Source organism: Lissotriton vulgaris, chromosome 9 (genome assembly GCF_964263255.1).
Source record: "Lissotriton vulgaris chromosome 9, aLisVul1.2, whole genome shotgun sequence".
Taxonomy (NCBI): domain Eukaryota; kingdom Metazoa; phylum Chordata; class Amphibia; order Caudata; family Salamandridae; genus Lissotriton; species Lissotriton vulgaris.
The window spans coordinates 1,112,807,902-1,112,823,500 of NC_141697.1; the positions used below are offsets into that span (position 1 = coordinate 1,112,807,902).

Consider the following 15,599-nt stretch of genomic DNA (forward strand, 5'->3'; position numbering starts at 1 on the left):
TCCACTAAAAAACCAATGGTTACAGAGACATTATAGTTAGATTCATATTTCACCCACACAAAACCATAAAAATTCAACAGTTATAGTCCTAGTTATCTCAGGTACCTATAACCCGTGCCCTAAGGTAACTCGCGCCCCAGCCGTGCACAGTATTCTCATCAATAATTTCACTGCTAATGTTGCAATGATATTATCAGTGATGTCATAGACAATGTCATGAGTGATGTAACATGTGGGGTAATTAGCAGTGCATTGAGAGGGTGCGAGTTATAGTTACCTTAGTGCACAAGTCATAGCTACTTGAGATAGCTATAACTGCTGAATTTCTCTGGTTTTTGTGTGTGTAAAATTTAAACTGACTATAACGCCCCTGTAACCTTTGTTTTTTTGAGAATTTCTAATTTGTTAAAATGTTATTTCCTACCTGTAACCTGTTACCTTTGGAACTGGGTGTGTGAGTGACTGTATAGGTTGGTGAGTGGGTGTGTGATAGACTGCATGGGTCTGTAAGTGGGTGTGGGAATGGTTTTCTAGGTGTGTGAGTGGCTGTATGGGTCAGTAAGTGGGTGTGAGCATGGCTCTATGGGTCTGTGAGTCAGTGTATGAGTGGCTGTATGGTCTGTGAGGGGGTGTTTGAGTAGCTGTATGGGTCAGTGACTGTGTGTGTGAGTGGCTGTATGCGTCTGTTCATGGTTGTGTGAGAGTGTGACCAGTTTTGTTAGTGGCTGTATGGGTCTGTGAGTGGGTGCATGATTGGCTGTATGGGTCTGTGAGTGGGTGTTTGAATGGCTGTATGGATCTGTAACTGGGTATGTGAGTGGTTGTATGGGTGTGTGAGAAGGTGTGTGAGTAGTTTTGTGGGTGTGTGAGTGGCTTTATGAGTTGGTGAATGGTTATGGGTTTGTGGGTGTGTAAGTGGGTGGAAACAAACGGTGTGTGGAGGGTCAAGGGGAATATTTAACGACCTGTCTACTCGCTCCCCAATTACTCGAAGAAACACACAAAGGAGTAGAACAGGTCTGTTGGTGGTGTGTGACTATGTCAGTGACTAAGAGACAGTAGGCTGCTTATGTGAACCAATGTTGTTGGAGATCATTGGAAACAAAAAGCTAGTATCAATCCCATCAGACCACCCCTTTGGTGGAATATGCGTCATGTGGGAATTGCTGATCAATCCGTGTCGTAACCGGCCATATAGTGCCGGTATGGAGCTGGATGTCAGAAGACTAGCCATGATGTTTGCCATACAGTGGACTAGATAATGTGCAGTGCTAAAGTGATAGTGATAAATAAAATTGACTACACAGGCTCTGAGAAAGTGTATGTACGGGAGTCCGTGTGTCAAGGATTAAAAACCGCGCCTGGTAGAATGACTACCCTATGGCGCTTGTGCAGTACGGTCAACATGTTTCAGCCGATAGGGGAATTACCCCGGCATTCTTCAGGACCTTAAATAAGAATAAGCTACTGCAGCTGTAACTACACATGTTACGCTAGGTGAAAAATAACGCTAAGTTTACTAGTAGAAGGATACATATCTACCAGGAACATTAATGGTTAGGCGTCCACTGGCGGGAAAGAAGCATATCTTCTTCCTATCAATAAAACAAAAGAATGTTGGACAACAACACTGAATCACACATACACAGCTGTCTGTAACAGAGAAACTTTATAGACAAAACACACCTGCATGAATAATTGGCATTCTGCATGTATTAAAAAGCATAATAGCATCATCACTAAGAGGCATTTCCTCAAAGTGATACTCACCCAGCTTTGTGTGGGTGAAGACCTCACCTCACCCGGCATCCGCTCGGGAGTATGAGGCCCCGCTCTGTGGTGTAGAAAAAAGGGGTCACAGTGAACACACAATTCTACAGTGCCCAAGCCAAATGCTCTACACACAAACCCAACTAACGTGTGATAGGTACTCAACTGTCCAACTAAAGTTCACATCCAGCGAAGCTACCCATGTGTTGCATTGAGGATAGCATAGTACACACACTATAGGGTACATTTAGATAATTTTGTGATGGTATTTAAAACCTAAAGTTTGAATCAATACACTTAATAAAACTAGGCTAATGGCGCTAGTTCAAGGGGCTGATAGTGGTCCACAACCGAGACTAACTTGGATACCCATAAAAAGGGGCCCCTTCAATATCAAGGAGTAAGGAGCCTCTAAGACCCATTTAGTATCACTGTCTTGTAGAGAAAATGTAACAAGTTCCTAAAGCTCTCCATCTTTCAACGGAACCTAACTGGACTGATCTTCTTGCAAGGTCTGGCTAAAACGAGGGGAGTCCATAAGGGCACTCACCTGCCCGTCGGTACCTCTGTCAGTAAGCCAAGCGGAAGTGGAGGCTCTCACAGGGCCGCCTTCGGCTCTTAAATAGCCACCAAACAGTAAATGACGAGGCGTCCGGAGCCTCCTACAGAGTAAAACTATCGGAACAAGCGCGAGACGGGAAACTACTCCTACGCGCATGCGCATATAACTCAAAACGCGCAGGTGAAGGTTTATAATTAAAAACCTAGTTCATCGTTCTTACGGGAAAATCTGTAGTCAATACCTCCTTTAATATAACATTTCGTTTCTCATATGGAAATGTGATCTTATGTCCGATTAAATAATGAGTTAAACACACGTACCGGAGCAACAGCAAAAAAGAGACACTGCTCTATCGCGCATGCGCGCATGGTAACGAGACGTAGAGAGTGAATTGAATGTCAAAAACGCTGCATCAATCGTTCTGCAGAATACCAAGCTGAATGTGCTAACGTATGTGCAACATCACATAACTCACATAAGGATGTTAATTGCATGGTGCGCAGTGCGCCCCTCTACAGGCGCACACCTGACATAACTGAAAAAAAGGGGGAACAACACAGTCTTACTTGTGGCAGGGGCCAAAAGAGTGGTACTCAACCAGACTAGTCCTATCAAAAAAGTGAATATCTCAGACATATATCTATTGATAATGGAACCACCAGAGAACAGAATGATCTTATTACAATCCCATCAAGTGTAAAGCACAAAAGGAGTTATCATCTAGTAACTATTGAAAGTGAGATATAGTGGTGACAAAGTGGACAGGAGGGCAACACGCACACTTAAGTTAGGTGAGCTATTAACAATGCAAACCAGCTGGGTTTGCATTTTTCATCTTAAATCGACCCGCAACTAAAAAGTTGCTCTAAATACTGGAAACAAACGGTGTGTGGAGGGTCAAGGGGAATATTTAACGACCTGTCTACTCGCTCCCCAATTACTCGAAGAAACACACAAAAGAGTAGAACAGGTCTGTTGGTGGTGTGTGACTATGTCAGTGACTAAGAGACAGTAGGCTGCATATGTGAACCAATGTTGTTGGAGATCATTGGAAACAAAAAGCTAGTATCAATCCCATCAGACCACCCCTTTGGTGGAATATGCGTCATGTGGGAATTGCTGATCAATCCGTGTCGTAACCGGCCATATAGTGCCGGTATGGAGCTGGATGTCAGAAGACTAGCCATGATGTTTGCCATACAGTGGACCAGATAATGTGCAGTGCTAAAGTGATAGTGATAAATAAAATTGACTACACAGGCTCTGAGAAAGTGTATGTACGGGAGTCCGTGTGTCAAGGATTAAAAACCGCGCCTGGTAGAATGACTACCCTATGGCGCTTGTGCAGTACGGTCAACATGTTTCAGCCGATAGGGGAATTACCCCGGCATTCTTCAGGACCTTAAATAAGAATAAGCTACTGCAGCTGTAACTACACATGTTACGCTAGGTGAAAAATAACGCTAAGTTTACTAGTAGAAGGATACATATCTACCAGGAACATTAATGGTTAGGCGTCCACTGGCGGGAAAGAAGCATATCTTCTTCCTATCAATAAAACAAAAGAATGTTGGACAACAACACTGAATCACACATACACAGCTGTCTGTAACAGAGAAACTTTATAGACAAAACACACCTGCATGAATAATTGGCATTCTGCATTTTTGTTTCCAATGATCTCCAACAACATTGGTTCACATATGCAGCCTACTGTCTCTTAGTCACTGTGTAAGTGGGTGTCCAAGTGGCTGTGTGGGTCTATGAGTATATGTGAGAATGGCTGAAAAGGTGGGTGAGTGGGTGTCTGAGTGTCTGTGTGGGTGTGTCAGTAGCCGTGTGAGTGACTGGGCCAGGATGGAACATCACCTGCCCCTTTATCCAAAAAGAGTCTACAGTTTTGCACAAAATGTCTACCCAACTGGAGTACTTTATACTGGTTAATAACTCGTACATATTCTACACTACAGCTGTGTAATGGACCATGAGGAAATGTCTCCAGTGATCTTGCGTGCATGTAATTTTGGCAATGTGATTGTTCCTTGAGCATTTTGATCCACAAATCAGTGATAACATGAATCCTCGTCTAGAGAAGAGGACAAGACTACAAAGAAGACAATATCCACCTATTAATTTTTCTTCTTTGTTTGGTGGAGATGTCCTCAAAATTCCTCAACTTATGAATTTTGAAAATGCACACAATTTCATCTCACATACACGTTCTCAAGTTTGGTGTACATATATTAATTTAACCAGGCAAAAGCTTTCATATTCATAGACTGAGCTGTACACATTAGAGTTACTTACAGGTAGCTGGAGAGCTACGAGTAGCTTGCGAGCTATTTTTTGGAGAAACCTGCACTAAATTAACCAGTGCATACCCCTCTGGTAGCGTGGCTTAAAAGCAGTCAGGCATAACTTAGAGACAATGTGTAAAGTATTTATGCAGCACTCAAACAACAAACCAAGTATAAACACAACACAAAAAATCCTTTACAGATTCAGAAAAATAGAGTAAGATGTAATAAATTATTTGGAACAAAAATGACAAAAATCTCATCAGTAGAACTTGTTTTTTTTATTTTTAGGTTTTATTATAATCTAGTGCCTAAAAGAATAAAGCGACAACTGCAAGCATCTAGTCATACGACACCGGTGCAAAGTCAAAATTTATGGCAGACAGCAATGGAGCATAGTTCAGATACACGAAGTTTATTGGGCCGGTCTCGGCTTAGCTTCAGATTTAGAGGAGATTTAAAAGAAACATTGCTAGGGAGGAAAAGTGCAGCGGGGCAAGGCAGCCAGCGGTGTCCGAGAAGGATGCGTCGCTGGGCAACCGCTGGTCAAAGTCACAGTAAAGATTTCTTTATTCCGTATTAGTCTCCCTTTTTTGTAAGTTGAAGATCTCCAGTGAGACAAAGCTTCAGGATGTGCCAGATGAGGGCTCCAGAACTGGAAGAGAGGAGCCCCTGAACAGGACCCATTTAGAGGGTCAGGTCTCACTTCAGACTGGATTAAGGTGGAGCTTTTTGTATCCCTGTAGCTCTGAACAGGGGGCCAACAAATTAGCCATTGGAGTCACTCTAGTGTCCCTGGGTTCAGGAAGAACAGCAGTTCTCAAGCAGCATGGCAGTCCTCTGAGGGCACAGGGTAGGTTTCAGTCAGCAGGGCAGTCCTCTTGGAATTTCAGGACAGTCCTCTGAAATACCCAGCAGGCCTCAGGCAGCAGGAGAGTCCTTTGAGAGTCCTCTTCAGGTTCAGAAGGGAACTGGAGTGGGTCTAGGGCTCCTTTTATTATATCCGGTGCCCACTTTGAAGTTGGAGAAAATTCTGGAGGTCTCCCTGACCTATTCCCAGTCTATTTGCAGGCACAATAGGCTAGTGTAAAGTTATTTCTGTGTGTGTGAGGCAGTCTTTTGAAGTGCTGTTGGGGCTGCTCACAGCCTTGTCCCCATACTGCCTAAGATGGCCCATTCAAGCACACCTAGTGGCTAACTGCCATTCATACCTTTTCACATGACCCAGAAACAGGCTGCAGGCACCAAATGGCTAGGGCAGAAAAATGCCATCTTTCTAAAAGTGGCATATTTAGAATTGTAACTTAAAATCCAACTTTACAGTTAAAGAGGATTTTAAATTACAATTACCTCAGACACCAAACATGACTTTCCTACCTACTCCCAATCTAAAGTTATCACTTATTAAATGTAATATGGTAACCCAATGTTATCCTATGGACGAGGTAGGTCTCACAGTAGTGATTTAGACTTAGAGAGGCTTAGACTATACTCATACTCACTTACAATTTGCCTTAATGTTTGTTTATAACCCATGTGTACTGTGTGTAATTTCAAACTATGTTTTAGAATTAAAGAAGCTTTACATTCTTACGAAGAAACAATGGATGAGAAAAGGAAGAGGGTGCCTACTCCCCCTGAACCTGAACTTCCAGAAACTGTGAGTTAAAATAAGTTAAAATATTATAATATTGGGATGATTGTTCTACATTTTCTTTATTTGTGGTATGCATGAAGGCACAAAAATATTTTGATTTGTAAAAGTTATTAACAGCAACCGATCAAATTGCATTTTACTTGCATTGCTTGACGATGAAGCAAAAGTATACACTAAGATCCTGTTAAAGGATCTGTAGGCTTGGGAAGTTGCCGAAAAATGAATCCCAAATTATCAGACTAGTTTTAGGCAGTAATCTTCAACAACAGATAGCATTGTAGCACTATCCTACTTGGCATACCGCTCAACGTGAATTCAAGCCCACCCCTGTCTACATGCTTTGTCGACTATTCGGCCACTTTTGACAGACTAGACTGACAGCTTGTATGGGCCAAACTGTCCAAATAGGGCATACTAGCGACTCTACTTAGCACCATAGTTGCTCTCTGTTCTAACACCTGGGTTCACATTAAAATGGGAAAAGGGGACAACCTGTATATACAAACAGAGGTTTAAAGCAGGGGTGTGTCCTGGTACCTTTATTGTTGAATCTCTCTGCGCATCGGACCTGGGTATTTCACTGAAACAGGCAAACACTTCCCTCTCAGGATTGGCACTCATCATGGTGAGAGGAGTTGGCCTAACGGCTAGGGCGGTCAACCTCTAAACTGGGGAACCGGGTTCGAGTCTCAGCAACGATTCTCAACATCCTATGATTCTGGCCAAATCACTTAATCTCCCCACATGCCTAGCAAAAATAAATGGGTCCTCATGTAACGCAACTGGTGCTCGTGTAAAGAGCTCTGATACCTTCCAGTCAAGTTAAAAAATAAATGCAGATGATTTGGTCATCTTAGATCAGGCAAAAATAGGTATGTAATGTACACTAGATCAAGTCTACTGGCTCTGGGCTGAGTAGAAAATAAAAGATTAAAGAAAAATAGAAATACATTTTTAACTGTCAAACGATCAGCGAATTCTCTAAACGAGAAATGGGTACCTCAAAATAACCTGGTCTTCTGCAAATCTTTCAGTATCCTTCCTTGAGGCGATAGAGATCACTTCCACTAAATTACATGTTTCCAGGAAGAGGCTGAAATCGAGACAGACTTACACGTTATTAGTAGGTCTGAAGGTATTGAATCCATCAAATTGGTAAAGAGATTGAAATGGAACGAGGAATTGTGGGGTCCTATTTCTTAAGTGGAAAAATTAGTCAACGGATGCTAACTTATTGGACAATCTACTAGATAATATTCAACGGTTGTTGGCCTGGCCTAAAGTCATAGAGTTGCTACACAAGTTTAGCAGGAGTGCTGGAAGACCTAACAAATCAATCCAAAATTGTTGGTATAATAGTTCAGTCAGAAAATGCAAAACGTCCTTTAGCACATCCGCATGATACTATGAAAAAGACGGATAAAACAAGAAGATAGTGAATAACCTGCACTAACCCAGGAAGGAATATTGTAAAACCCTGTGGACTTCAAAAACGAAATTTATGGAGGGCCAATGGCTGCTGGTCTAGACATTGCTGGGTTAAAGCAAGAGGCAACATCTTGACACTATATTAATTCCTTAAATAATTCTATCACACTGGGGAATGGTGTCACTGAAGCTCCGTAGGCTGGCTACTTTTAGGACCTCTATGCAGAGGGATTAATTCAGGAGACAACAAATAAACCTACAGAAGACAGCTTCAACGAGCTAAACGAGAGTGCTACTATGATCACGAACGCCTCGGTGACGATGGCCCTACAATCGGTCAGGGTGGATGGTGCTCCTGCCTCTAACCGCTCACCTGGCTCCCTGTTTAAAGCTGATCTAGAATTTTGGTCGCTCTGGCTAACCCCACTTCATTGATCAGCTCTTCTTAATGAGCAAGTCCCTCAATCATGGCATGGATCCATTCTCTTCCCAATACACAAAAAAGGTATTAACGCGATCCATCAAATTGCAGAATAATTGCATTGCTTGACGATGAAGCAAAGGTATACGCTAAGCCCCTGTTAAAGGAAATAGAGGCTTAGGCAGCTGCCGAAAAATGTATCCCATTTTATTAGACGAGTTTTAGACCCAAATCTTCAACAACAGATAGCATCGTAGCACTATCCTACTTGGCATACTGGTCAATGTGCAATTCAAGCCCACCCCTCTCTGCATGTTTTGTCGACTATTCGGCCGCTTTTGATAGAGCAGACTGGCACCTTGTATGGGCCAAATTGCCCAAATGGGGCATACCAGCTGTAGCTCGGTGGGGCCTGGGGAATACTAGGCTGCAGCAACGCTTAATAATTACACACAAGATCACTAGTTTCGTTCTTGTGGCCTGCAGACCCCGAGCGGTCTCCGGCCGTTTATTTATCCCCTCGAGGCGAGCCCGCTCCAAGGGGTGTGGGGATGCGTGTAAATAGCAACATTGTACTAGAGAGCCCGGATGGCTCTCTACATCCCTTCTTCCTTTTGGTTCTGGACCATCAGGTTGTTCCAGTTCATGGAGACGTATATACAAAGTCCTTCAGTTGTTGACTCGACGCAGGATTCGGCCGGAGACCATACTTCTGGCTCCGGGAACCGTGAGCTGTCGAGGCACTGGAAGGAAAACCCCCGGCCGACTCGATGGCGGTGTTCGGGCATCTCGACCGGGCACTATCAGCACAACCTTGGCTGTCTCGCCTGGGTGTCTCCGGCAGGGTGTTCCTCATACTGGGCGAGGCAGGAGGAGAGAAGTTCGGAAGGGAGTTCTGGTAGTCGGATGCTTCTTGGTCCGCCTCCGCCTCAGCTGTCTTCTTGAAGCTGGACACATTCCTCGTGATGGATTGTTGTCCTTTTTGAGCAGTGACCATGGTCACTTGAACACTTACAACGATCCATACTTCTGGCTCCTGGGCGTTTGAAACTTCCACCCGGGGTGTCGGTCTTTGATCACCACCCGATCTCCCACTCTTAGATGAGGTTCTTGGGCTCTTTGGGTCTCACTGGCCTTCCGATTTGTTGACTCCCTCCTCGCTTGGACGGCTGCATCATCCCGCTCCACGGGCACCCTCGTCTGGTCTCAGGGGATACTGTCTCGTGGGGCTCGCTTGAACAGGAGATGAGCCGGACCACACTTGGTGGTGCTATGAGGGGTCTGTCTGTATGCACCGAGGAACTGGTCAAGAGCTGTTTCAGGGTCTTCTCCATTCTCGACTGCGATGCGCAACGGGTGGTTAAGTGTCCTCATTAGACGTTCTACTTCCCTGTTCGCTTGGTGCCATAGCGGGGTAATCTTCCTATGGCGAATTGCTAGATTTTCAAGGTACTCCTGGAACTCTCCGCCCCTGGAAAGGAGGTCCGTTGCCGGACTTGACCTCTTCCGGTAGTCCCATCATTGCAAAGGTTTTGTCCAGGACTCTTTTCACATTGGGAAAAGACGTCGACGACAACACTTCAACGACAGGGAATTTTGAGAATGAGTCAATCATGACCAGCATGTGACGTCCATATTGGAAGCTCCCGAAGCCCACCCTGAGATGCATCCAGGGAGTCTTGCTTGATTCTTTAGGAATTACGGGTGCTGACGCTGGGTCTCATCCGGTGATCGTGAATGTGTGGCACTGTATTACCATCTCCTCCACCATGGACTCCATCGCCGGGAACCAGACCTTGTCCCGTAACCTGGCTTTGGTCTTTGCCATTCCTTGATGGCCAATGTGTGCCAGCGCAAGGATCAGTCTGAAGACTCTCCTGAACCACTATCACGTGTCCCCTCAAGACAACTCCTTCTTCCCCCACACTGAGTTTGCTACAGACTTTCCACAGTTGTTGGCGGGCATGGCTGACCTCCGGCCGGAGGACGCGGGCTCCGTCCATGAAATGGGCCCATCCATTGTTTTCCAGTGCTCCTTGGACTCGGGACAGAGTGAGGTCTTCTTGAGTGGCCCTGCCAATCTCTTCAAGTGTCATGGCCGTGGGACAGGCCTCCTGCGACATCATGTTGACAAAAGCTTCGGTGCTGCAGGCATCCGCCGACGGGTCAGATGGCATTGTGGACTCCAGGTGATGAGACAGATAATCGGCAGGGTTGTGGGCTCCTGGACGGTAGATCACTCTGAAGTTGTATGCTTGCAACTGCACCTCCCATCGTCTGATCCTCGGGGGTGCTAGCCGGGATGAGCCAGCAAACAGTGGGAGCAGTGGCTTGTGGTCAGTCACGACATGGAACTCCTGGCCGCACAGATACAGGTGGAAGTGTTGGCACACCCATTTGATAGCCAACACCTCCTTCTCGATTTGAGCGCATCTGGTCTCAGTGTCAGTGAGAGCTTTGCTGGCATAGGCGACTGGCTTCCACACTTCCGGGCTGTGTTCTTGAAGGAGGACCGCTTCTAGGCCCACAGGGCTGGCATTGACGACCAGTTCTGTTCGTCGTCTTGGGTGGAAGTAGGCCATTACTGTCTTGTCCAGCAACCCTGCTTTGATATCTTGGAATGCTTTGTTGGCTGCCAGCATCCACTCCCACTTGTGATCGTGGCGCGTAAGGATGCGTAGTGGCTCAGGCATGGCTGTGAGATTGGGGATGAAGCGTCCACAGTACGTGGCTATGCCGAGGAAACTCCTCACTTCATTGGGGTTTTGTGGTGTGCTGGCCGCTCTGATGGCTTTAGCCTTCTTCGGGTCCATCAGGAGTCCCTCTTGGGTGAAGGTGTATCCAAAGAAGTCAACGCTCTTCTGATAAAATGAGCACTTGGATGTGTGCAGGGTCAGCTTACAGTCTGCCAACCTCTTCAGAGTGGCTCGGAGGTGAGAGTGGTGTTTCTCGAGCGTGTTTGAGAACACAAGTATATCATCGCTGAGGTTGATCACCCCTTGCAGCCCCAACAGTGCTTCTCGGATGGCATTTTGGAAGACCTCGGCGACTGACAATACTCCGAAGCTGAGCCTCTTGTACTTTCGGAGACCAACATACGTTGAGAAGGTGGTGATATACCTGCTCTCAGGCTCTAGTTCCAGCTGATGGTAGCCGGCGTTCAGGTCTAGCTTGGAGAACCACTTTGCTCCATTTAGGTCCGCCACAATATCGTCCATTGTGGGGGTGATGTGACGTTCCCTTCACAGCGGTATTTGCCAGCCTCATGTCAACACAAGGCTGAATGGCTCCTGGTCGTTTGGGTTTGGGCGCCAGCGGGGACACCCACGGAGTGGGGCCAGAGACCTTCTCTATCACATCAAGCTCTTCAAGCTTTCTCAGCTCCTCCTCCACTTGCAGGCGTAGGTTGAACGGCACCCGCCGGTGCCTGAGGGCCACCGGTCGTACCGAAGGGTCGATGTGGAGCTTGAACCTCTTGCCTTTGAGCTTCCCCAGTCCTTTGAAGAAAGCTGGAAACTCCTTCAGCATCGCTTCCGCATGGGAGTCATGGATCTGATTGATGAAGAAGACAGGTCCTAGGTGCTCGGCCGTGTGGCAGCTGAGAAAAGTTCCCTTTTTACCCTCGATGATGTTGAACCTTGCTTCGGTGGAGTGGCTTCCGCTGGTGACGGTGGTCTGAATGACGCCACGGAGGAAGTGGGTCCTTCCTTCCATACGTGTAAATTTGGGCTGTGGACGGGGGTCGCGGTGACAGGCAGTCATACTGGTCTGAGTCCATCACATTGACAGATCCATCAGTGTCAATGAGAGCTTGTAGGTCCGTGCCTTCGATGGAGACTGAGCACATGGGAGGTGGTCTTCGACGAGTACCTGTTCTGCTGATGTACGACACCACAAATACTTCCTCATCCTCATACATAGGGCATCATTCCTGTGGCTGGTCATCCGGCACTGGCGGTGGGTCGTCGAGGGAGATTTGGTGAACACGCTGGGACATGCTTCTGGGCCTTGACGATGTTTGTCGGAATCACACACCATGGCACACTCTGGCATAATGATTTAGCCCTCCACCGCGGAAGCACGTTTTCCCTTCGCCCCCGCTGTTGGCCATTGCGGGGTGATCCTCACCACAGTATCCACACGGTCCACCTGGTGGCGGTCCGGGCGCCTGGCGAGTCATCATGGGGCGTCTCTGGAGTGCATTCACCCTTTCCTCCTAAATTTGCGGGTGTCTGGGCGCCTGTGATGCGGCAACCGGTGTGTGTAGGGCGGCTTCCATCTCTTCTGCCCTGACGTCTGACAGTTCATGGGAGCGGACTATGACCAGTATCTCGTCCAGCGAGATTCCAGGTTGCCGGAGGATTCGTTTCTGCAGGAGTTTTGATCGGCAACCCAGGATGATCTGGTCTCGGATTTCATCCTGCTGGACTATGAAAGGGTATGTGCTAGCCAGCTGGCGTAGCCACACATAGAACATATCGACAGATTCTGAGTCGGTCTGCCGCGTTCTCTTGAACTTGAATTTCTCAAAATCGTGGTTGAGCTGTGGGTAATAGTGTCTATTGAGCGCGGCGACCGCCGCTTTGTAGTCTTCTTCATTTCCGGTGCTAGGGAGCGTCTCGAATAGGTCATAGATCTCCGCACCCCCGTAGTAGATGAGGAGTGACCGTTTCACGGTGCCATCCGTTTCCCTTGTCCCCTTAAAGTAGTGGATGAGTCGTCCGACCTATGCCTTCCATCTTGGCGCTGCCGAGGTGGGGTCTGAGGCCTCACTGAAGGGGGGTAGAGATGCAACCGCAGTGGGAGTGTGCACTGGTGGGAGCGGATTGGTACCTCCGACTGCCGATTGGGTGCTCATCGTGGCTTTGTGAGGAGGCGTAGATGCTAGAGCATGGCCAATGTGCTGGCAATCTGCGCCTGGGCGTGTGCGTCAGCTCGTGACCTCATGTTGTGGGCCGTTTGGCGGCTACACGTGCGTGAAGGCGTGAGGCGCTTCCGGCGCAGTTTTGTGGGAGCGAGAAGGCCTGGAGGTAGCAGGCTTATGTGTTCTTCCGTTTTACTGCCAGTTCTCTCCTTCTTATAGTCACTCACAGTCTTTCCCTTGCCCGTTCGCAGCAGAGGAGCAGACTTGCCACCGGTGATAGTTGCTGGTGCCCCTTGAATGCACAGTGACTTCCACTATCCTCTTCTGGGAGCGGTCCCCCCCCCACTGTCAGGAGCCCCGCCCTCAGCCCAGAGTCCAGGGCACAGACACTATTAGGGCCTGGGCATGCTGTGTCAGGTGCAGGCAGCAGATGAGGCAGTCCGGGCTTGGGGCCTCGCAGCAGGGATCCAGGCAGGGGAGCTGATGCGAGCCGGCGGGCTCAAATGCGGCAATCAGGAGCGGGAAGGGCAGGAGCAGCACACCTCCCGCGTAGGTCTCTGCAGGGCAGGGCGGCCCGGCTGCAGCGAGGTGTCCGGAGATCTCACGCACATGTGGCGGGCACTTACCCACGTGGTTGCGGGCCTCTCTGAGCGCCGCCAGCTGAACGTGCTCTGTCGGCGGGGGGCGCTTCAGTGACCAAAGCTGGAAACAGGCAGGGCTTCCGGAGTTGGCAGACAGACCGGAGCAGTGCGTGTGGGCACCACACGCTCCACGCAGGACACCCGGCAGCAACAGGCAGTAGAAGGAGCAGGGCAGCGTGGGTGGGCTCCGCACGCTCCCTTGAAGGTGAGCCAAGCACGCGAGGGGTTCTACCGGCCTTGTCGCCAATGTAGCGCGGCGGGGCCTGGGGAATACTAGGTCACAGCAACGCTTAATAATTACACACAAGACCACTAGTTTTGTTCTCGTGGCCGGCAGACCCCGAGCGGTCTCCGGACGTTTATTTATCTACTCGGGACGAGCCCGCCCCAAGGGGTGTGGGGATGCTTGTAAATAGCAACATTGTACTAGAGAGCCCGGATGGCTCTCTACACCAGCAACTCTAACACACACAATGGTGGCTCTCTTTTCTAACACCTTGGTTCACTTTAACAGGGAAAAGGTGACAACCCTTATATACAAACATTTTTAAAACAGGGGTGTGTCCTTGTACCCTTATTGTTGAATCTCTGTACATTGGACTTGGATAGTTCACTGAAGCAGACAAACACTTTGGTTTGAGAAGCTGGCCTGTACGTAATATTTTTATTTGAGGTAGGAAACATATATGTTCTGATAGATACATCTGCCGTGTGGATTCCTCACCTTGTGAATATCCCCCTTGCGTCAGCAACATTCGGAAATTCTTTTGTAGCCTCGCGCCGACGTGGACTCGGACGTCATAGAGACACGACATCGCTCGCGACTCCGCTGACATCACCGACGCCTACAATAGGCCCACGCCGGCGTGATGACATCAGTTCCCTTTTTTCCGCGTCGTCGACGCTAACGGTTTCGGGTTACTCTGTAGCTTCTAGTATCTTTAATACTTTGTTTCCTCGATTCTCCATTCTCTGACCTTTTTGCGCGGTTGTCATGTCGACAAAGAACACAGGGTTTAAGCCTTGTAGAGAATGTGGCAAGATGATGTCCGTTACGGACCCTCACAAAGACTGCATATGGTGTTTGGGTTCGGATCACGACGTTGATGGGTGTTCATCGTGCCAGAAGATTAATCCGAAGGCTCTTCGAGAGAGAGAATCAAAGCTTCTTGTGGCCAAGCTTAAGGCGAGTAAGGTTAGAAAATCTTCGGAGCACTCGAGGAGATCGAAGTCGAGATCCAGGTCGAGGTCTCGTGACGCGTCGGCCTCGAAGTCTTCATCTGATCACGCTTCCGGTTCTCGAAGGAAGCATACGAAAAGGAGGCATGAATCCTGTCATCATTCAGGGGATAAGTCTGGTTCAAGATCGAAATCTCCCAGGAGGGTGAAGTCGAAAGTGATTCCTCCACAAGTGTCGGATCAAGAAGGTGAGGCTTCGCCTTCGGAGTCAGTGGTCCATTCTCCGACTCCGGTTCCGGATCCGACTCCGGCTCCGTCTCCGGCTCGGTCTCCGGCTCCGGGTTGATGCCGATGGAGTTCCTGTTGAGGGAGAGTCTTCGAATCCTGTTGGGAAAACAGATTCAAACTTACCTCGAGGTCATCCTGAGCATCCACCATTCCCGACACCAGGTCAGGACCCTTCTGCGTTTTTAAACGCGATGTATGGTGTTTTCTCGAGATCGTGGTACCCCTCTGGTGCGCCTTCGGGTCCCATGGGTCCTATGGCCTTTAACTTGGGTGTTCCTCACTCATATGCTCCGGCACCTTTCATGCCGTATATGCCTACCCCGACTCCACTGTGGCAGTACCAAGCTCCACCAGGGTCGACGCCGGTATCGACGCCGGCCCGCCCGAAGTCGACGACTCCGGCTCCGATGTCTCCGGCTCCAAGCAAGTCTATGGAACCTCCTTCCAAGCCCTCGGATTCGGTTCCGAAGTCGGCTCCGGCGCCGTCGGATT

General features: G+C 48.3%; 1 protein-coding gene across 1 annotated transcript in view; it reads left to right on the top strand.

The window, feature by feature from the left end:
- DNAH12 (dynein axonemal heavy chain 12) overlaps positions 1-15,599 on the top strand; it is a 1,291,066-nt gene that overhangs the window by 43,764 nt on the left and 1,231,703 nt on the right. The window contains exon 3 of the mRNA XM_086939114.1: positions 6,199-6,289. Coding sequence (XP_086795240.1) covers positions 6,199-6,289 — 91 coding nt within the window. The remainder of the gene's footprint in view (positions 1-6,198; positions 6,290-15,599) is intronic.